The sequence below is a fragment of the Aptenodytes forsteri genome, unplaced genomic scaffold (assembly GCF_000699145.1).
Source record: "Aptenodytes forsteri isolate BGI_AS27 unplaced genomic scaffold, ASM69914v1 Scaffold68, whole genome shotgun sequence".
Taxonomy (NCBI): Eukaryota; Metazoa; Chordata; class Aves; order Sphenisciformes; family Spheniscidae; genus Aptenodytes; species Aptenodytes forsteri.
Window position 1 is genome coordinate 831,910 of NW_008795382.1, and position 23,908 is coordinate 855,817.

Genomic DNA, 23,908 nt, shown 5'->3' on the forward strand with positions numbered 1-23,908 from the left:
ATTCCCCATTCTTACACACTGGCAATCATGCAAGTTACAAGATTCAGTCATGGGGTTTAAATTCAGAGAATTATTTTGTTCCTAATCATGTCTAAAACTTCTTGGAGGAGGTCAAGATAAAGAACATTTAGCAGAAAAATGTCAAAATGGAGAGAGAACTTTCAATAGAAATTCCCAAATTTCACACATGTTCTTTAGATAGAGATTAGCAACTTCCTCACTGTGTTGGTAAATGAGTCCCAGAAATTTAGGAATTTCTTTCCAGGCTTCAGAGACACCCATTCTAGTCTCAAGAGCTAGCTTTCCTTTAAGGAAAGGAAAGGAAACTTTGGTCTGCCTGAAGTGTACATGGCAGTTCACATACTGCAAGCAGTGGCCTCCTGGCAAGCAAATCCATTATCACTGAAAATAATAAACACTGCTGATAAGCATTTTATGTGAAAATCAACGCACTGAATCTAGTCTAATATCTGACATCTTGAAGTCGTCTCTCCTGGTGGGCACCATTAGAAGACAGCCATTTCGCCATACCTACACACAGGAGGATTCTTCTGTCTCTCTGGGACACTGCTCTGCCCAAGTACTTGCCTGGCCTGATTCTGAAGATGGCATTAAGCTGGGCTTCACCCATTTTGGTTAGTAAAGAAGTCAAATTTAGTTCATCAGAGTTGTTCCACCATTCATAATCCTCTCAAAAAGTCTTTAACCATGGTGAGCTGGCATATCTCAGGCTGGCCGTAGTCAGAAAATCTATGCAAAGGGCTAGTTCAAAACAGATTGTGCAGTCACAAGCATCAGAATCTCAGAGGACACTTTTGATCAAAACTCACCTGACACCTAGACACAAGCAGGATCTAGACTGAAGCATATGCTCTTGCAGCATTCTGATCAGATGACAGGAAAGTCAAAAGGTCTGATTAACCATGGAGCTATGACCCAGAAGGGAGATGCAAGTGGAACGGAAGGGAAGCGGGGGGGGCGTCTCACAAAGTGTTCCCTAGCTCCCGTCAGCTGTATTTACCAAAGTGTCGAAGGGGTAACAGTCCTCTAACCTCTTTACTATCTTAACCTTTTAGCTGCCCTTTCTGTAGAGGCTACGTCTCTAAAACAAATCCGACATCAAGAAACACCTGCACAAAAAAATTAAATCTATCCAAAGGTGGATAGACGGAAGGGACATCTCCCATTTATTTCATGACCCACGACCCAGGAATTCAAGCCTATTTGATCTGGGGGCGGGGGGGGGCGTCTCACAAAGTGTTCCCTAGCTCCCGTCAGCTGTATTTACCAAAGTGTCGAAGGGGTAACAGTCCTCTAACCTCTTTACTATCTTAACCTTTTAGCTGCCCTTTCTGTAGAGGCTACGTCTCTAAAACAAATCCGACATCAAGAAATACCTGCACAAAAAAATTAAATCTATCCAAAGGTGGATAGACGGAAGGGACATCTCCCATTTATTTCATGACCCACGACCCAGGAATTCAAGCCTATTTGATCTGGGCTAGCACTCTTACAGAGTAACCATTTCTAGCTAGCTACGCAGAAGTATCCTACTTCTTTAAGGACAATTGACAAAGACATTATGGCTGAACAAAGTAAAATGGTCAATAAGAACTCCAACAATATTGAGATACATTCACAACCACAATCCCTCCCAAATTTATGACCACATCACCTTCTGATGTCTCATGAAAGTAGAAGCATTCCTCAATCATGTGCAAAAAAGCTGAGTTTTACCATGATCACAAGGTGCCACTGTCAAGGGATGTCTGCAACGGAAATTATGGTGCTCTTCCTCTCTCATTCAGGCTGACCCGTGTCACAGCACTGTGTTTTAGGACACTGCCTTTCTAAAGACAACTTTAGCAGGAGTGGAAATATGAGTGGGAGCACTCAGGCCATTTAAAAGTTTTTAAAGGATGAACGAGCCAAATTCCACTTCAGTGATTATATTCTTGAAGGTTAAAAATCGGTTTCCATTCCAAATGGAGATACCTGTCTCTTTCATGTCCTGGCCTAAACTATTGCCTAGTACATACATGATGGACTGAAACCACTCCTATGAATAAAGAATCCATTTTGTTTTTTTTTTTCCTAAAAGACAGAATTTCCTAATATGCTTTTTCTCTTGACCACAGTTGACATCATTTCCAAGACCACGCAAGATTCATTCTCCTTCTCACTTCATTTAGTACCCATGCAATCTTTTGATTCATACTTCTTACATCCTCTCAGGGTACATCCTCTACTAACACACAAACTGATGCACTGAACAGACTCTTCAGGACCTATTATGTAGTTCTCTTAGGAATGAGGCACTGCTTCTGCAACTACATTTCAGAGAGAGCTGGCTCATCTCCCTGCACTACTGTAGCCTGAGACAGCACTGAGGCAGTTAATTTGCAAAGAAATAATTTCTCCTGACTCACATTGTTATCCCAACACTCCCCAAATTCCTCAGACCAAAGAAAAAAAATACAGAAAGAACCCCCTGCCGCCCCAAGAAAGCATTCTTCATCAGAGTAGCAAGTTCACTTTAATCAGCGGAGGCAGCTTAAACCCAAGTTCATGGCAGATCTAAGCTGCCACAGAAATGTGTTTTGAACAGAAACATTATGGGAAGCTTCACAAAGTTGTTCTGTGATCCTAATATGAAGTAATAAGCTGTTTACCCAGCATGACTGTACTGGGATTAATTGACAAAGGAGGGGAGATTAATTGCTATTATTTCCCTGTCAGCTTCACTCCTCCACACGCTCTCACTGATCTCACAGACTGCTCCCAGCGTTTCACTGTGTTAATGTGTCAGAACTACCTCAGCTGAGACAGTCCTTTACCAAAAGCAATATCCAGAAGAGCAACCTGCTTCTAATCCCCTTCAAGTACTAATGAACCCAAATTTGATGCAACAGAATGAACTCTAGCACTCCTTTGCCCATCATCCTGTGTTTCTGTCAGCTTTTCTGCTCATGAGCACGCTAAGAACTGGAAAGGATTAAACAGATCTGCAGTTTGGCAAAGCACAATGAAATTCTGAACTCTGTGAGGGTGCTGGGGCACTGAAGGAAGAAAAGGGAACAGGGCACATATGTGAGTGGGAATTCTGACAAGTAGGATAAACTTTAAACCATCTCTTTGGACAAGATCTCAGTTCACGAGTACAGCATTGTAACTACCCAAGAAAGTAGCAATAAAGAGCTTAGATAAAAGCCTATTTTCAAAGTCCTCATCTACAAAAGCAATTTTTTCTTGGCCTAGCCTAAATTAGGAACTCAAAGCAAGCGAGATAGGCCAGAAAACCCCACAAAGAATTCAGTCCACTTACAGAAGGCATTAACTAGGAGTTGATTTGAGATTCTGGGAGTGAAAGTACCTGTGTAATGGGTCTTCCCAGGAAAGAGCTGGACAGAGTTACACCAACATAGCTCAACTACTATGACCACAGAAGGAAAACAGAAAACTTTCCCCATGCAATCAAGGCCTAAGACAGTCTCTGGAATGCTGCTACCTGCTGTTGCGAGAAGTTAAAGGGACAAGGTTTTCTTCTGGCTTCAAGTTTTTCTTTTTCCCACGAGATGGCAGCCTAGTAACACTGCGGAAAGGTTACATCCACCTCAAAAATACATAAATACAAGACTGTGCTGGGGACCACCTTTCTTATGAACTACTTTTTGGTGTAAATTGCTCAAAACAGAGAGCACACATGGAATTTAAAGATGTAGAAGACTGAGAACAAATGTTTTAAACTACGATGAGGTTTAGTATCAGTTAGCAGTGTACCCTCCCAACGGAGCTGATGTGCAATATTCACTATCCCCTAGTTTCTCAGCTAGAAAACCGAGACCCATTAGGGTCAGGCAGGGCATTTGTGTAAGAATCCAGACTCCCCATTCCCTTGTAAACAGAGAAGGCTTCATTTGCTCACATCACAAAGACCTTTTGACCTCCTAACATAGCAGATTACTGCCTTCAGCCAAAAATCGATGGCTCTTATCATTCAGGGGTGTTAGGGAATGGAGATTTTTTTACAGATGTTTTATGTGCTGGTGATCCAATCTGCTACAGTCAGTAGCTTGTGACAACTAGAATGTTAAGCACGCCTTTTTTTATTTGAAGGCTGGTTTTGTTCGCCTTCATAGTATGTGTATAAAAACCCCACAGTTTTCGCAGTGAACTTTCACTCCAGGATGCAGATCCCCTAGATATTCTGATCCTAGACTCTTCTATGTAGTTGATCTTATGTCTCAAAACCTAGTTCATAGCCTATCAACTTACTTGACCAAAATCACATAGCTTTCCCATGGCATTTGAGCCCTGAACTGCAGGCATCCCGCTGCACCACTACGGCACTCCCCACAGTTCATCTCAGTCCTGCTCAGCAGCCTGGGCTACCCAGCGCTGGAATCCAGTCCTGCAGCCAGGCAGTAATGCAGCAGCTCAGCATTAGTTAACCAGAAGGACCTGATTCCAGCCACCCCCCTTCACCAACATTACCTGAATAACCTGGTAGGCAGTGACAAAGGAAGCCATTAATAAGGTCCACGCAGAGCCCTCCATTCTGACACGGCTGGGACCCGCACTCATCAATGTTAGTAAAGCAGGTCTCCCCTTTAAAGTGAAAACACAAATAGGCATCTGAATGACAACTGCATTCATATTTTTTTGCACTTCTTTTTTGTCATCTAAAAATGCAAATAATTTCTTGAACAATAGCATGTCTCTCCAGACACTCTGGCAAATAGATACTATCACTGAAACAATTAGGGAAAACAAAGTACGGAAATGTCAAATGATTTTCCAGTGTCATGAAAGGGAGCAGTGCAGGATCAGAACTTCTGAACCATTCCCATCTGTGCAATAGTGGACCAAACTCTCATTTTTTTCTCAAAAAAGAATGAAGTATTATTGTTTAGCCCCTCCTACCAGGGAATTTTGCCAGCTGTTAAATCCAGCCTTTTATACATATCTATAAACCAGGGAAAGGGTGATATTTCAGTTGAACATCCACAGAGCTTCTAGCTCCAAGAGCAAGATATCAAGAACCCCCTCTTCTCCTACCCACTCTGATTATACAGTTGCTGTCATGAGAGTAGTCTCATCAAGGAAACACCTAGAATAGTTATCTGGGACTCCAGGGAAATAGTTTCCTCTGATGCGGAGTTTCACAGATATCCTGTAGGGATGAATTCTGCCATATGCATGAAAGACTGACAAAGAGAAACCACCCTGGCATCTGCATAGCTAGAGGGCATTCATCAAAGCACTTGGAAAGTGCATAGGCTGTTGCCTCAGCCTTGAGACAGGCTTGCTGGACAGAGAATGACATTCAGACAGCTGTCTGCAATATATTCATAGGGTATGTGAAAAGAAGCACATTCCTGATGCATCAGGCTGCTGCCCACTCTGAAGTACCAGTCATTAAGTGATTTTTGTTGCACAGATAACATTGCTCCATTCCTATCTATTCAAACCATGCAGCATCTATCAGGTGCAGACAGGATGATCATTTACTGCATAGCTCACCTGCAAAGCCTGGCTGGCATGAACAGAGGAAACCAGCTGCTTGGCTATAGCTGAAATTACTGGGGAAGTCAGGTCGTGTTCCGTAATAGGCTTGGTTGGATCGCTCAAAGCATACACCTCCGTTGTGACAGGGATCTGTCACACACTCATCCACATCCTCTTCACAGTGCTGCCCTGTGTAACCTGCCAGGAGATACCAGTGTCAACATCACGCACAACTTCTGGAACTAGTATCCCAAATATTGTGGCTGCCTTGAAGGTGAGAATAAGACCCAGAAGACACTGCAGCTCACCTAGTAGGGAGTTACAGGGCCCTCCACTTTCTCCACTATGTCAAACGTAGGAGCCAAATAATGAATTTGCAGGAAAGCATTACCTCATGATAGAAAAACACATGATGGAAAATGGCAGAAAAGAGAAAGAAAAATTTATGGTTGAGAATCAGCGTGCATTTCCCAGCAATGCAGTCAACTGGATTTTGGGATGCCCTGCCTGTAAAAGGCAGCATGACAGCCTCACTGTTCCAGACAATAAAAAAAAAAAGAAAAAGAAAAATCACACTGGACCATGCAGTATGATTATTAATTCTTTACTTATTCAACACGGCAATTTATCATGTGCTCTCCATTGCAGTGTGCCTACATGTCAGCATAGCAAAATAGATTTCTAACCTACCTGGCCAGCAGGCACAGCTGTAGTTTTTGATTCCCTCCACGCATGTGGCACTGTTCAGACAGGGTTCAGAGGCACACTCCAGGATATCCAACTCACAGTGGTCCCCCTCGAAGCCTGTGTCACTGCAGTCACAATGGTAGCTGTGGGGCAGCAAAACAGAGCAATGCATAAGCTCTTGACTGTAAAGCCCAGTATGAGGAACGAGCAAATGGAGCTAAGCTGTTAGTCCTCATGCCCACTTGTGGGGCAGAGGAAAAAGACAGTTCCATCTGCACAAACAGGCCACACTAATGAGAGAGCAGACAACCCTCAGCAGCCTCCGAGTTCGCACCTTACCTGTGAAAAGGTAAATTCAGACACACAGGCATGTTCTCAGCAGTTGCCTTTGCTGTTCATGCTCTGCAAATCACTTCCCTTTGTATCCGACATGTCAGCTGGAAGCAATAACAGGAATCTTTTCCTGCCTTCCTTTAAGCATCCTAGAAGTTCTGCTGCTGGGAGGGGCCTTCTCGCTTATTGCCATAAATCACTCTGTTACTGCCACTGGGATGTACAAAACACTAAATTCAATTCCTCCCACAGATTTCTACTCTAATTTTCACAGGTTACACTAAGTAGACCTTTAGAATCACAGAATCATAGAATCATTAAGGTTGGAAAAGACCTCTAAGATCATCGAGTCCAACCATCAACCCAACACCACCGTGCCCACTAAACCATGTCCCTAAGCGCCTCATCTACATGTCTTTTAAATACCTCCAGGGATGGTGACTCAACCACTTCCCTGGGCAGCCTGTTCCAATGTTTAACCACTCTTTCAGTAAAGAAATTTTTTTAGATCAGTCCTGGTATCTAACTGCCCAAGCAACACTGATTTCTCACCTGTTAATGAGGTCATGACATGTCCCATTGTGCTGACATGGCTGGCTCACACATTCATTGATGTCCACCTCACATCGGATTCCTTGGTAACCTGATGCACAGGTGCAGGTGTAGAACCCGACATGATCATTGCACAGGGCCCCATTCTGGCAAGGGTCTGAATCACATTCATCTATTTCAGCATCACAGTTCACACCTTTGTTACAAAACAGAGAAATATCTGTGTTACAAATCCAGAAAAGTATATCTGTGCTGCCTGGACTTGTGAGCTGGAATCACAAAAGCCATGTTATCAACCCAAACTGGCTAGCATAGTGATCTGTTCTAATTTTGCCATAAGAATATTGGGAGCTCATGAACAGTATGTGATTCTTACAAATTAAGGACCTTTAATTTTTATTTGTAAACAAAATTATTTTGTCTAAACTTCTGGATTTTAGTCTTCTATCAAAACTAAAAATAGTTTCCAGTATTTGCAAAGCTTTAGTCTCTTTCATTCAGGTTTGCTGAAGTAGCCAATCAGTCAGCACTTCACAAATAACATCCATTTTCTGAGTAAGCCATAAAATCTTGATCTTACATACAGCTCTTAAAAATCTAATGATAGCTGTTTTGGTTTGGGATCCTTTGAGGGCAGGGAGGACAGGGGTGGGAAGAGAAGAATCACACTGCTAGTCAGTGTTATTTAAACTTCTATATATGATAGAGCTCTTACAGTTTTAGTTAGACATGGTACTCTTCACTTGTGTTGCGTTGCTATTAATCAGATCCAGTGTTCTACATCAGAGGCAGTTGCATTTTGGATATGGGAAAAGTGATTTCTACCTGCTTCTCCAAAACATTGTTCCATTTGTTTAAATAATATTTGTAACTTGCTTTGAGATACCTAGGAAAAAAGCATTAAAGCAGTGCAAAACGCTAATTACAGTGATACTAGATATTAGTAATTTTATTATGAAATGCTATTAAAAACTAGGTGTTAGCTCCAATACTACCAGTGAAGAATAACAGCAAGTCACGCATTTTTGTTCCAAACTCTCAACTTTCCCTGACAGAGTAAGACCTCCTGCGCGACTTCTATGCAACTATCTTACCATACTATATTCCATCTCTTTGAGTTGTCCGTGGCCTGGCATCACCTCCAAACCTTAGTCATTACAGTGGCACCTGCCAATCCATCTAATCTCCCCTTCTTGACAAAGGCTCACCACATAGTGGACATGGCCATCCTAATCCTGATGGAATGTGGGCCCCCTAATCTGCTGGTTCAAACCCGTCAATACCCACTCAAAACTTCCTTCACCCACATTCCAGCTGCAAGCACCAGGAAACAACCTGGCCTTGCTAGCCAATGGTGCTAGAACCTCTGGATGAAGCACTAGTTCATAAGGCAAAGCCTCATATTTGACATCAGAATAACCTGGAGCACAACAAGCTCCTCCAGCTGCCTGGGTCATTTTATCACTTCCTTGGCAGGGGAATCCCACAATCCTGAATTGAGGATTCAGCATAAAGATAAAAAAGAAACTGATTTGCAAAGACAGAATTATGCTTGATACTCAAAATCAGTAGTAGGCCTACACAGAAATTCTGCTTTTTTTTTCTCCTTCATCTCTGTTCATTTTTATCAGTGAGTGAGTCAGCATCAGGGACTGCATTCCTGATGTTATAACTTCTCCTCATTCCACTGGTAATCAGCAGCATTCCTTCACAGCAACCTAACTCTTTAAACACTTCAGTCTGTGACAACGAGGAAGGCTGAGAAAGTTCATGTGCTAGGTGGTACCAGGCAGACATCGGCGCAGTACAATTGCATTCCACTCCGATAAGCAGGGCTGGAGAAAGGAGAACCCCCCACTGCCTCCCTCACAGATAACTCACAGGTGTAGATTACTCTCTGAGTCACCATTAGCACAGATGCACAAAAAAAGAGATACTTATGTCACACGCCAAAAAACATTTGCCGGGCATGAAAGAACTGGAAAAGAAATCTCCAACTAAAAGCCAATTTATTCCAAAAAGACTACTTCCCTCAGAGAAATCCTGCAGGACAGGACAAGGAACTACAGGCCAGATAGGCAGAGATAAGTTATACCTGGAAACACTAAGTATAGATTTCCTGATAGTAAGTCTCTTTTCTTGTATATCTCCCTTAATTTCATACTGAGAACTAATCACATCTACTTTGTATCTAGTACTCAAGTCTCAGACAGTCCACCCACTTCCACTCAGATTCATGTGTCTCAACATCCACACCATCCATGGAAATCAAAGCCTCAACTATTGCCCAGAAGCCGCAACAAGCAGCCCGACACCATTATTCACACACAGTACCAAACACTCCAGAAACATGAGTTGTGCAACAGAGATTTAGTCTCATAGCTGTAAAACAACAGCTTCTCAGGACAGCTACTAACACTACAAGACACGTTAGCAGCAGGCAAATTGTGGAACTACATGAACAGTGAGACGTAACCCAACCACCCGGCTAGTACATGAGCATGAAAGGTACCTGTGTAGCCGGGGATGCACTTGCATAAATAGTGATCCATCTCATTCAGGCAGGTGCCATTGTTTTTACAGGGCCGGGACGCACACTCGTTGATGTCTATTTCACAGTTGTATCCTTGGAACCCAGGCACACAGAAACAGCTATACTCATTCACCCTGTCTCGGCAGATGGCTCCGTTCTGGCAGGGGTTGGAGGCGCACTCATCAATGTTGTCTCTGCAGTTGGCCCCGGTGAAGCCAGGCTGGCAGATGCAGGTATAGTCCCCAGGACCCTCGACACACGTCCCGTTATTTAGGCAGGGGTGGCTAGAGCACACAGAGCTTTCTGTTTGGCAGCCTTCTCCATTCAGTCCTGTTTGGCATTTACAGGTGTATCCACTTACACTATCTACACATTCAAAACGAGGATCTTTACAAGGGTTGCTCTCACACTCATTAATATTAATGTTACAATCAATACCTGTGAAGCCAGGCATACAGATGCATTCATATTCCAGGAGTCCTGGAGTCCCGTTGCAAATCCTATGGGCAGGACACTCATGTTTAATGCATGCGTCATAGAGGAGTTCACAGTTTATGCCCATGTAGGCTACAGGCTCCATAGGGCAGGTGCACTGGTAACCCACTTCCAAATCCTTACAGCTCCCACCATTTTCACATGGGGATGAGGAACAGCTGCTATCATCTTCAGAGTATGAAGTTCCTGTTGAGAAAAGAGACTTTTTGTTAGTCAGCATTTGTAGCCCTAAAAGAAAAAGTTCTGCCGATCACCACATACAACTCAGAGACTGCCCACCTAAATTCCACACTGCAAGGGGCTGTTCTAGCCATTAGCTGAGAAAGATACTGGAGAATCAAACATTTACTATAAAGAAGACAACACAACATGCCTTTATATCATGGCAATCAGGAATGTCTTGCTAAGTTGGGTGACTAGATGCCTGTTTTTCAGGAGGCACTCACAAACCAACCATTTTACTTGTGCTTTTTCATCCCCGAATCACTTTTAGAGCAGTGAAACATACCACCTTAAATCCATGCACAAGATGAACTTTGTGTAAAACTGAATGACCCGTTTCACCAGTAGGGCACAAGACTTGTGCTTTGAAATCCGGAGAGGTAGATGGTATGTTTTAAGATATTGGCTGTTGCTCTAAATGTCCCAGCTGCTCCTTCTGGGGATACAATTTTTTCCCAGCTAATCCACTAGTGATCTGAAGATGGTGCCATAAACAGTCCAACCCAAACTCCAACCTGCCACACTTCACACAGTCTCTGATTACACGGATCAGCTCAAAGTTTGATAATCGCTGGCCAGGCACCCTCTCCCCATAGCTTAGACATGTAAATTTACACAGCAGGAAATTTTTAGGTGTTATAAGAACAGCAAAAAAGAGCAGAGACTGATGAGATTCACTGTACTGATGGCATTTTAGATCCAAACTCTTAGTATCTGCAGAGCCAAAACACCAGTCTTATATCCAGATACCAGCAACTAATGTTGAGACCAGATTCCCCTAAATCTGGGAGCATTTGGGTGTGATCAATTTATTCACGCCCAGCCACAATGCCTTGCTGCCCCCAAAATGGCAGTGTTTAAAAGGCTCTTGCCCAGTTAAGCAATTCCACCATCCAGAAATGTGATGCGACATGCCCATGGGACTGCAAATTTAATTCATACAAATGAGATTATATAGGATGCATGATATAAAAAACAAAAAAGTGTTCAATTTAGGTATTTGTCAATGGAGCAGAATGGAAGAATAGGAGGAATCCTCATTTCTTTTCCAAAAGAAATTTCAAATTCACTTTCTGAAACAATCTGGTCAAAGGGCAGAACAGCCCAGGGGACAGGAGATAGTTGCCTTGATATTAGAATTAGGATATATGCCCTGGACTCAATGACACGATTATACACTTTCCGAAGAAAAAAACCCCAAAAATACTATAAAGGGACAAAGGCAATGCAAACAGAGAACTTCTCCCTTCACAAAGGCAGCAGTCATTAGCCCCCCATCCCGCTTTCTTCCAGGATACATAGGAGAGAAACTGTGGGGTGGAGATACCTCAGACTGATTCCTGCATAAGTATTATGAAACATCCAAACTTGGAAGTAACTCTGCAAACAACTACATAGAGATGTTTTGAAAAAGTCTACAAAAAATGGCCACAAAGCAGAGGTAAAGGTCATTAAATAGCAAATGGTATCTGAGAAATAGCGACTGCTTCTCGTGAGACAATCCTGACTTTGCCTAGCATTGGAAGTCAAGCAATCACTAGCATTTAACCTTTTTTTTTAGATGCCATTGTGTAAGCAGCTCTTTGCCCTTTTCGCTGCCTTCTGGATGTAACTGTGGGCCAGCTAGTGACAGGAATCAGTCTCTGGGAAACTCCATAAAACTGCAGGTGGAGAGTGGGCAGTTACTCTGACACTACCCACAGCTCACCACCCTTGACCCTCACTGCATTACTGCTAGTTGAGAAATGTTGTTTTAACGTGCCATGCTCCATGCTAAGGATTTGCCAGGATCACACACCACAGCATCATTTCTCAGCTGACCTTACACATTCTCTCATTCAGGCCGTCATTATCCCAGCCCATTTTTGGTCATGTTTGCCTTGCTCTGGTGCACCTTCTACACACCCAGTAGTTAATCTGTGTGAGTGGTTTTCTATCAGCTCACTGCCCCATCAGCTCCTCAGTCTCTTTGTACCTGAAGGTGGAGGCATCTGACTTCAGGGCCTGAAAGGGATTTGTAGGAGACTTTGGTTTACAAAAGCCTGCCCCTGCCCTGACCTCCCCCAAATTCCTCCCACCAAAAGACTAGTGTTTCTAAGTCTTCTTTTAAGAGGCAGTGTTGATGGGGGAGGGTGCTCAGGGATTTAGACAGCCCTTTCTCTTCCCAGCATCATCTCTATGGCCCACCCCTCCCTTCCTCTCTCATGTGATGCTGGGGAGAGTTGCTGAGCATTGCACTGTCCAGCAATCTCATTATTCTGCCATCAACCCTTTTATTCTCAGATTCCCAGTCAGGCAGAAAACAAGGATGACGCAATCTGCCTGGAATCTCTGTAGCAATTAGAGTGGGAACCCAGGAAACTATTCACAAACGAGCTTTACTAGGCAGGAGATATGAGCCTTTGTACACTTAATGAGTAACCAGTCCCAGCCTGCACTTTCCACAGGCCAGGAGAACAGTCTGTTGATAAAAAAAAAGAGACCAAGTCCACTGCATGTTCAGAACGACTTCGATTTGCAGCAGACTCCATCTGCAAAGAAATCACATTTCAACAGAACCACCAAGCACTGCTAGTGTAGACAGGCTGAAGTAATTTCAAAGGCTACATGCATAGTTTTCTGCTTCCATTATAAGTAGACAGTCTAAATGCTTCTTGCAAATAAAGATAAACATCAAATCCCTTTGCTATTTCCTGTCTTTTCCGAAGTTATTTCACAACAGATGTACCTTTTTGTACCTTCTTTATTTTGGTTCATCACATGACTGCAATGCTCAATAATCTGTGTTAGTCATCAATGCCTGTCCACTACAAAAAGATTTGGTGACAAATACATGGCCCCATAGTCACACACAAACTTGTAGACACAACAGGGCTGACCTACAGACAGATACCAAGTCAAGCAAACACAAAGCTTCACTAAAAAGTCAAAAGGCCCTCTTGGTTTACCGAAGAACAGCAGTAAAGTAATAGGGAGAATTCCAACCTCCTCTAGACTCACTGTGATCATGAACAATAGCAGTGGTTAACTAGTTACATGTAGTCATAATTTGTGGTGAATAACTAGTTATATACAGGACTGCATAAAGTTGAATTCCTGCATTGTTACTGTACTAGTTTTAGCTACTTTCTGTGACCAAATGTTACTTTATTTATGTCTAAAAGTGATGACTTCAGCAGGACCTCATTTTGGAGGAAAATGTTCCTTTTTTGAACAAATATCCTGAAGTAACACAGCATTGCTTATAAGGCATGCACGGAGCAGGCTGAGAAGACTGCAACTTATGCCACCAGAAATGAAACAGTATCTAAATAACTTCAAATTATTCTGTGAACTGCAGATTGCAGAGAATTACTCATATGTTTGCCCTACTCAGTAGAGGTTACAGGCATATTAACAACACTAACTCCAGGATTATATCATATACTTCCCTGTGTATAGCATGCTATACTAACACTGGAATCTTTCCCAAGGACAAAACATGCCTCTGTGTAAATATAGTATAACCCATAATAAGTATAAATATAAAATAATAACATATTTAATAATAATATGTTTCATAAAAATATAAATAAGTATAACCCATACTATAAGCCATATAATATGTTCATTCAGTGGCAGGGCTAAACTGGCTAAATAATTTGCCACGGATGAGACACTAATTCAAAACCGAATTTGTTACAGAGTGACGTCAGAAAGGGGAATTTCAGCAGTGAGAGGTGAGTACACCACTTGTGACGTCGCCAGGGAGTTAAACACGGAGTCTGCAAGAATTCAGTGTACTAAATAAGTATCAAAGACTTAGACTACCTAGCTTGACAAAGAACACATATGACGTTTTTAGCTCTGGTTTTGTTATTTTCGTCCATCAGTCCTAGGGCATACAGTAATTCCTCTCAATTTTGGAATAGATTATTATATGAATGTGAATAGCATATGAATATGCACCAAATGCTAATAAGCATAATGAATAAATTAGCTTTTCCTGCTGCACAATATACCAACCATGAAAACATGTAATTCAGACTATGCTGTTTCATGAAAATGGTGAAAATCAGATCAAAGAAGTCGTTGAATGACAAGACCTTATAGTTTTCCACAAAAGTAGTTGTTGCTGGATTAACAATGACATTCAGGATTTTTCCTTTACATTTCACAAGAAGAATACGAATCCATGATGTTTGTAAGTGAAAAAAAGATTAAAAAAAAAATTAGTCGTATCATCCTGTAACCCTGTTCTGAAATGAAACTGGAGAAGACTACAGCTTCTTTGAAGAATACGTTCCAGGCATTTAGGGGTGGATTAGGAGGAACTTCAAAGGCTAACAGAGTTGCATAAAAAGCATTCATTGAGCTCTGTCAGGACAGGTCTGGTTTTACACTTTAAAGGTAACTGACAAAGGTTTTCCCTAAAAGATGAGGTTTGTGACCTTTTGTATCACTTTAAGGCAAACAAGCTGCATTGCCAGGCTTTGTTTTAATAATTGGCTGTAATAATTTTGTACTTTATACCTTTACTAAATGATCTTGTCAAAGGGCAGCTGCAACAGCGAGTTTTCTAGCCATAAAAAGAGAAATCAGAAATTAATGAGATGCTGGGCAATCTGAGACCCCCCTGGTAATAGTTCACTGTCTCTCTCCCAGAGAGTCCTGAGGAATCTCTTACTTCAGTAAACCGGGACAAGATGCTGTTGCACTGCACTGGCAAAGAGAGTTGTGGGAACTGATAAAGACAGTGCGGGGGGAGGAGGAGGTTCTCAAAGAGCTGTAGCAAGGTTTCCGACTTTTTCCTTAAAAAACAAACAAAACCCCTCAACTTTGTCTGTTCTCCATTATCTCACACATGTTGTGAAATCTCAGTGGTAATTTCCCCCACAACATGAGTTGCATTGAAGTAACTTCTTTCACAGCCTCCCCTCTCCATCCTGACATTATGTTAGCACTGCTGGCACAGGGTTTTATTAGAGACCAATTAAGAGTTGCTAAGACAATACACAGGACAAGGACCTTCAGTCGTTTTATTACTTCACCGCTTGTGAGATGCTGCTTTGGCATTACTCACTGGCTTCTACTTTTTGTTTTTGCTTTTCACAAGTTTGGTTTTTCAAAGTCTTGCGAAACTATGATAACGATGCATGCCCTCCAGCTGGGGATACACCTGACCTCATGGAAGATGCTTAGTGCCACATCTTCATTAACCTCTCTCTCACTTGAATTTTAGCAGCTTAAGTTGTTGATTCCCAAGGTCCCCTTAATTGTCACCCTATCCATGCACATGGTACCCGAAGTTTCTATATCCTCACACTGCTTCACTGATAACTACCTTAAAGGTGCTCTTAATGGTCACTTAAAATTCCAACAAGGAAGTGGCAGGCATTGGGGTTATCAGCTCAGAGATTACCTTGTTTCCTTCATACTGAAGGACAATTTTGACAAGTGATTAATGTTGGGGGTTTTTTAAGTTATACTTAATGTGTTATTCAAACGGGACAATATAATCTCCACAAGCACAAAAAAACCTCTAAGCAGAGTCTGTGGTTCTTACTGAAAATACCCATCTCTGAATACCTGTTCATGCATGTACACTGCACTCAGAGTACATTTTCATCTTTTCACTACCTCCTGTGTACAATCTCTCAGCAAAACGCTCATAATCAGACGCAAAGGCCAGAAGAGTCAGGATGCCATAATATTATTTCCTGGCCTGGCAAAAACTTAATGTGAGCTTAGGCGAGCCAGTTCCACTTTGTGTATCAGTTTGCCCAACTTAAAAAATAGTTACAAGTATATATTTTCACAAGTGTCCTGTAAGATGAAATTATTCGAAACCTTTAATACTTTACATTAGAGGTATTACAGAATTAGAAATTTAGATTTTTCCAGTCTCTATAACATGGAGGTGTTTTATTTCACCACCTAATATAAATATTACAGCTGTCTAGCAAAAGGAAAGACAATCAAAGAAAAGGGTGTATCTTATTTCTGGATTCACACCAACAATATGAAATGTATTTCCACAAGTTCCAGGCTCTGAAAACTTGCCCAATTTTACACATTCCACCTGTGGCTTTGATCATTCCTAGATGCCTGAATCATTTCAGGAAGCAGAGAATACCTAGCAGGAGAAGGTAGGCTCTAAAGTCATATAGGATATCAGATTGGGCACTTCACCCAGACTAATTATGGGAACATTAATGATAAAAGGAATTGTGTCTTTCCTATCTTTGGGTCAATCAGAAGTGGGGCTTTCTGAGACAAAAGGATGACAAAAGGATGAGAGTCAAGTCTGCATAGGTCCAACTTTTCCCATCCCTTCAGCTTCTCTCTTCCAGAAAGTCAGCCCAATTCACATTACCCACAGTCCAGATTAAAAAAAGACAGAAAAACAGAGGATGTAAAATACCAGACTGAAGCTCCAATGCTTTTAAGAGGTAACCAGGCTACACGTATGCCCAACAGCGTTTCCCCATGACATGAACTGAGCAGAGTACGGGAATGTGCACTGTTCTCCTCGAGGACCTATTACTGTGAAGGATTCCCAAACAGAGGAGAAAAGAGTTTTGCACACTGCATCTCCTTGTGTAGCACTTTTGTTTTCTACTAAACAAGTTGCAACAGACAGGACTCAGGCATATTCTCCTCTTGTTTTAGTGATACACTTTTGGAAAAGACTGCTTCATGCTTACGAGTATTTATTTATGTTTCCAAAATTATGACCATTCATGATGTATTAAGTACCTTTTGTGCATGGATTTGTTGTTGAGTTCCTTGACTTCCATGCTATTTTTAATCTTTCTCCCTATGACTATCATCTTTTACAAAAAGGCACTGCAGGCTTGTGGAGAAAGAGGCTTCCTTCAGGTGTATTTCACCTGCCCTACACACTACAATAACTGGAAAAAAGACAACTATAACCAAGAGGTGAGAATAGCAGGCTTCCCACCAGCAGCCCCTAACTGCACCGCAATAATAGAGCTAGAGGAATCTTCACGTGCCTAAACCGTGGATGCTTAAAACCCCAGCCTGATGTAATTCTTACCAGTCAGGCTGCGCTCCTGCTGATCACCCCAGCACATCGCCCACTAGAGAAAGATACCGAGGCCAAGGGTAGAAAGGGAACCCCTCCACCTCAAGTATCAGAGCAACACAACTACTAAATAAACTCTGAATAAAGGAATGGAAAGAGTTATGTCTCCATGACAACAGGAAGGCATGTGCTTATATTAGTAAATCCCTGCTGACCTCTGCTGATCTTTCCCTATCCTGGTCAGTGTAAAGGATTAGTGAAAGGGTACACACTATGGCCCGTTCCCAGGATCCACACACCAGGAAGGAAGAGTGGGCAGGTCTGAAAAGGGGCTTTCATGCTGTTCACCCTCTCTCTCCCCCATCCTTGCTAACTTTGGAAGGATAGCATATCTGCTATGGAAGGTAATGGCAGAATAAAATGAAATCCTTCTTTAGGATGTACCTTCAGTGTACTTGTCCAGGGCATATACAAGGCCTTTTTAGGTGGCTTTACAAGCCCGATTTCCTTCTTGACACAGAGAGATTAAACACTTTCTTCCCAGACCTGAGCAAAGCACCTGCTCCTAGTAATACTAGCATCAGAAAACAAGCCCCTGAAATTCTCTGAGACTACTGACAAGCTCATGAAATGCTAATAATTGGCACTGATTTTTCACCTAGCCTAAAATATTTCATAACCTGTATTCCTTGTCCTGTTTAACATAGTAACGGGCATCTTTTGACAGCTGCTTTAACAGTGGGCTTTTCTATTCAGCATCAGAAAATTGGATGTGGGCACGGGAAACTTTCCAAAATACCAATGTTTGATTGCAACGACTAAGCCCCAGAGCTGCAGCAGCTCACCACCTCTGCCAGCCATCAGAGAAGCTCTGTTCAAGTAGCTTGCTCCCACCTACCAGCTGCTCCCTCTCCCCGCAACCACTTCCCATCAGCTGTTGTTTGAATTTCCTGGTCTCATGCTCAGGTGGTGTCACCATTAGGGTCAGGTATATTCAATTCCCCTCAAGATCCTGGTGCCCAGAATCAAGTTCTTCCTCTCCATTTTTCCATAGCAACTATTTAATTTTTTTATTGTTGAGTGAATAGTGTAAAAGGGAGAAATGATACTTCAGTGAAAATGCAGGCTGAGATACTATCTGCTGGCTGAATCTAAACATCACCATTATCATCTCAGGTTAACAGCTTATCAGATCTGACAATCTCTGTGAAGCAAGACATGACACTATGACAAAAAAAATCCTCAAAATAAAGGTTAGATAATCAAAAAGCAATGTTGGCAATCAGCTGGCAGTACCTCTAAGACAATGCTGAATAAATGGCCCAGCAAGACGCTAGGGATCCTAGCAATGCCTACAGCATCTTTTAGAAGAGTCATTTTAAAAAGAGCCTTAGTATTCATGCCTTTGATAGATCTTGTAGAGTTTTGGTAGATTAAGCACACAAGCCCAGTATCTTAGCCAACCACCAGTTTGGATACTAATTTAAAAACCTCTAGTGAAGTCCCCGCACACAGTTCAGATTGCAGTTTTTCCTATCCAAAGTTTTAGATGGATATTGTGCATTCATCACTTCCCAGCCTACTTCTTATGTTGTTTTTCTTTGTTACTGGAGACCAACAAGTTCCAGACCACAACATTTGCATGCTAGGTTTTTGATGTGACAGAGCTTTTTCATGCCAGAGATATGTACACAGTCTACTAGTGTAAATATTTATAAAGAATTTATAAAGGCCTAGACCACTAGACTTTCATTAAGATAGGCATAAGAAGATGTGGCTCAGTTTCCCCTTCTGAAATATACGGAATATTTACCCCCTCAAAGAAGAAGAATGCTGATTCCTGGCTCTCTCCCACCCAGCTTGCCCAGTGAATTGCTGAATGGTGCCAAACGGTGGGCAGCAATCCATAGGGCTGAGCAGTGCCAATATTATGGTCAGAGGCATTAACAGCATTAATCAGAAATACCACTTCAGGGAATTAAACTTACTCTTAACGCAGAACAAGTAGCCACCTAGCTTGTTTTCATTATCTGTTCACTGTTTTAACGCAGATTTGAAGATGTAACTCCTATTATCATGCTTCTAGAACTTGGAGAAAGACAGATCCATGTTTTATGATAGTATTGCATATATTGCCACAGTAACTCTTTGATCTTCTGTGCTTATGACACCCCAGTATTTTCCCTTAATAAACACTCCTCCAAGCTGACCTTCATGGTTTACACATTCTCTGATCTCTCAGCCATTTCCACAGATCAAACACTGAGACAGGGGGTTTCCTGTGTATTCAGTTAATCAGATTGAGTCACAAGCTTTAATTTCCAATTCTTATTTAAATATACTGACAATCAACAAAACAGCTGAAAAGATTGTATTTCTTTATTTCCTTGTTTTGAAGTGAGTAAGGTTTAAACTGTCCGTATGTCCGAGCTAATCTCAAGAGCTTGCATTAGAGCAGATAGCAAACTGCCAGAAAAAAGGTTTGTCTGCACACGTTCTCTCTCAATAGGTGTCCAAAGCATTTTCCAGGCCAAAGGTATGTGAATTACTGTGCTCATTGCTCGCTAGAGTTGTGGCAACAGAAATGAGTACACACTCAGTTCTGCCCTCCAGAATCTCCTTTAGAACACAACAAATTAAGGTGAGAGCTATTCTGCCCATTACACAGACAGCAGCAGTAAAACTGGAGTCACATATGCAGAGTCTGTACCACTGTCCCTCTGGAGTTTATTTTAAACAATCGGAGATAGTGTGGATCTGGCTGCAGGATGGTCTTATGGTTACAGCTTGCAACAGGCCATCTGGATAATCACAATTTTCTCAAACATTTTGAACAAGTAACTTAGCTACTCCGTGCTTCAATGACATTTAGACTCAGTCAATTAGAAATAAAATAAAAGTAGTCATATGCCACACAAGGGCAAGAGAAGGCATTTCCTTACGGCCTTAAAATTCTACAAGTCCTACATAAACACCACCATTCACTACAGTTAAAATCTGGCAGAATTCCCCTTGCAAAATAGGAGCAGGTGGAAAGACTATGGAAATTACCACTTCCCTTGAGCTTTGCTGGCTATATCAAGATGCGTCATCCACCTGCACTTCAAAAGAAAACAACGTTCTCAGTAAATTACTGTTCCAGAATAGAGCTTTACCCAAGAGTGAAAAGCTATCAGTGCAATGGTCAAAGAGCACAAATCCCCAGAAACATGCCAGCTCTCTGGCAGCCACATACTGAGCAATACCGTATATGCCATGGGCCTTCCTTCTACACAATACAAAGCCACCATAATTGCTTCACACTCCAAACCAGTAGCTATGGTTACTAGATACAAAAGACAGTCCTGCTGCTTCCCTGTGGCCAGAGGAATTCCAGGCACTTGGAGTGAATGTACCAGACAAAGAAGCTGGTACAAGGAAGAGGAACAAAAAAAATCAGACAAAAATCAAAACATATTTTGACTTTCACATTTGTAGTTTGAGGTGATCAGAGCAAAGAAAATTTAGGGAGGGTTCAGAAGGAAAAAAAAGACTGTTGGGGAATCAAAGGAAAAGCTGAAAACTTTCTCCAACTCTCAGAAAGTACGTAAACATCACCCACTAATGTGAGAAAATGCCAAATGCAGTGTTCAGCAGATATTAGCAGAGAAAAGGCACTTTGACTGTATTTTCTGCATGTTCTGTGTATTTCACCTCCACTTCATGTCATTGATCATTCCTGTCCTAGCTCAGCAGAAACCAAACAGGACTTTTATATACAGACATTGCCCTAGCAGTGCCGAGGAGAGGATAAGGAGGCCGGTTCAATCCCAATCATACTTTCCAGTAAAAGGTTGGACATGTTCCTGACATGACCTTATAATCCCTAGATGACTAAAACAGATGTCTAGGCCCAGCAGATCTCCATGCACCCATTCCAGAAGAAACAGAGAAATCTGTTTTTCAGGGACCATAAGAAATTGTATACAAGGGTGACTTTTGGAGCCCAAAGACAAGTTCATGTGAACTTGAAGAATCCCAGTATACCTAAGTATATTCTTTGGCTCTAAAATAAGTTTTCAATGTGGAAAAAACAAAGCAAAACAAAAACCTCCATCAGTGTGATAGTCTCTTTTGTTACCTCATCACTTCTTGCACTTTCAGGATGGATCTGCTTTCTTCCAAATTTCTAAGTGAGAATACTCATGTACTGTCTTCTTCCCTCCACATTTTGTACCAGAGGTATCTGGCACTTCAGCTTATTAGTATACTCCCCTAGGTACACTCCTCTTTTGCCTAAATGTATTTCTAAAGCATATAGAATGGAAATAAAGCTCTATGTTTCTTCTGTATGGACACAACTGCAAAATTCAGAACTTTTCAATGGAGAAAATGGTTACTATAATAGCTGAATACTTAATTACATGAAAGTGCACACACTTTTAGCTCTTGTGAATAAATGCATACATACATGTGCACAGGGAGAAAGACAAAAGGAGACGAGAAATAAATAGAAGGAAAAACGTATCTAGAATGAAATGCCTGTTTATCTTCCAGACAAGAAGTTTTCGGACTTCAAATCTAACTGTGAGTGACATTTTGTTCAGTTACTTTTGCAATACAAGGGCAGATCACAGATTTGATCCGAAGTTACTGCATAGTAGCTGGGTAAGAATCAGGCACAGAAGACAAAAACTTACCCCAAAATAAGAGGAAAAGTGGCAGCAGGAGAGCAGCATTGTACACCTTGGATGTAGTTTTCTTTAATTCCATGACAAGTCTAAGAGTGGCTGTTCTAAAACCCTCAGGGGAGAAACAGTAGTTGGAAGCTAGCAAATACCAGCTCTCCCCACATCACGGACTTTGGCGAATTTTCTCTACTACAGGCACTCGCTCCATGCTCGGCCGACCTGGGGACTAGCACTAACACAGTGGACAGAGTCCCTGTCCACTCTCAAATGCTTCACTCGTGTTCCTGGAACAAAGAGAAAACGCTGCCTGGATCGCACGGATTGAACTGCACAGAGCAAAGCAAGTCACATTTACAGGCACAACAGCTGGAGAGCTTACAGGCCCGTGTCTGAAAAAAGCCTAGGCTGTCAAAGGTAGTGAGAAATTGAAGAACTGGGGGATTCACAGTACAAGGCAAAAAGGAAAAAGGACCCTGTGTGGTTTTTTGCTTTCTGTTTTTTTAACTCCCCCTACATAATGAAGAAAACAAACCTGGTGTCTCCTCCATAGCTGTGACAGGAGCTCAGAACTGGCTTGGGGACCGAGGTGGCCGGCGATCATTTCTAGGATGCAGGCTTCTGTATCAGTTCGTGTTTACAAACAAATTCCAGATGAGGATCAATCACAATTTTCTGATAGAGGCTCCTTTGTTCAAAGAGAAAATAAGACAAAAGACACAAAAAGCGCACTGTTAATCCCAAAGAGCTGAGTTAGTCCACATTAGTCTTTACTGCTCTCTCTCATACATCATGAGATGTGCGAACCCACAAGACATCCGAACCCACAAAATGTACATGAACCCTCTTTTCCCAATTAAGGAACAGTTATAGAGATCAACAGGGAAAGTATCTGCATAACAGAAGCACCAAATCATATCACCACCTCTAGATGCATGTGTTTAGTTTTACAAGTGGAAAAAATTATCAGTGTCCATTTTTTATGAGAGAAACTGGAAAAAGACAGAACCCACACTCAGTTGTGACCTACTAAGTACCTCTAAATCCACATCACAATTGGATTAAATTAACTGTAATGAGAATTACGTACATTGCCTCACCCTTCCACTGACGACTAAAAATAGAAGGCAGGTAAGATGCCACACAAATTCCTAGCTTAAACAAGAAATATGCAAGATAGCAAGGAATTGGTGCAGATAGACCTAGGCTGCACATGATGAAAACAACAGCAATCCTACAATGAGTAATTTATATTATCTCAGCATCCTTGCAGAGCAGACAGAGGCTGATGGGCCATGTGCAGGGAAATGGGATATTTACTGCATTGTTTTTACCTTCAGTGCAGGAAGCAGAACAGTCACAGCAAGAGTGTTTTCACCACCAAAACACTGCAATTCAGGAACAAATGGTTCATCTCACTACCCTGCCTTGGAATGCTCTAAAGATGATATATCATGTGTTATCAACCTTATCTGGACCACCCTGCCCCCATTTTGATCTCTGGTGTCTGCAGTCTGTTTTCTCAAGATCAGCCTCAGTATTAGTTTCTTGCCAGTTACCACAACCATCTGGAACTCATTTCTCTCTCCTTAGATTCTCATTTTGCTGTCAGGAGACTTAACCAAGCACTGACATGTGCAGAATCTTTCTGCTCAGAAATTTTTTGCCTCACCTGTGTGAATTATCCTCCTAACAACTCACCTTTTCCAAATCAAAGCAAATACATATGAATCCATTGCACAATTAACACTGCAAGAAACCACCATTCTTCCTCGACTGAATACAGCCACTTTTGTAAGTCGACTAGTGCAGTACATAACACTTGGAAAATAAAACTATCCATACTAATTTATGGCTTATATGTCCACCTGAAGGGTATGCTCA

At 41.8% G+C, this 23,908-nt stretch overlaps 1 protein-coding gene across 1 annotated transcript in view; it reads right to left on the reverse strand.

Moving 5' to 3' along the window:
- CRB2 (crumbs 2, cell polarity complex component) overlaps nt 1-22,227 on the reverse strand; it is a 39,780-nt gene extending 17,553 nt beyond the window's left edge. Inside the window, exons 1-6 of the mRNA XM_019472423.1 lie at nt 22,037-22,227; nt 9,593-10,294; nt 7,081-7,276; nt 6,199-6,338; nt 5,524-5,706; nt 4,495-4,608 (exon numbers count right to left, since the gene is read on the reverse strand). Coding sequence (XP_019327968.1) covers nt 4,495-4,608; nt 5,524-5,706; nt 6,199-6,338; nt 7,081-7,276; nt 9,593-10,294; nt 22,037-22,109 — 1,408 coding nt within the window. The 5' untranslated portion in view covers nt 22,110-22,227. The remainder of the gene's footprint in view (nt 1-4,494; nt 4,609-5,523; nt 5,707-6,198; nt 6,339-7,080; nt 7,277-9,592; nt 10,295-22,036) is intronic.
- Nucleotides 22,228-23,908: the final 1,681 nt, after the last annotated feature.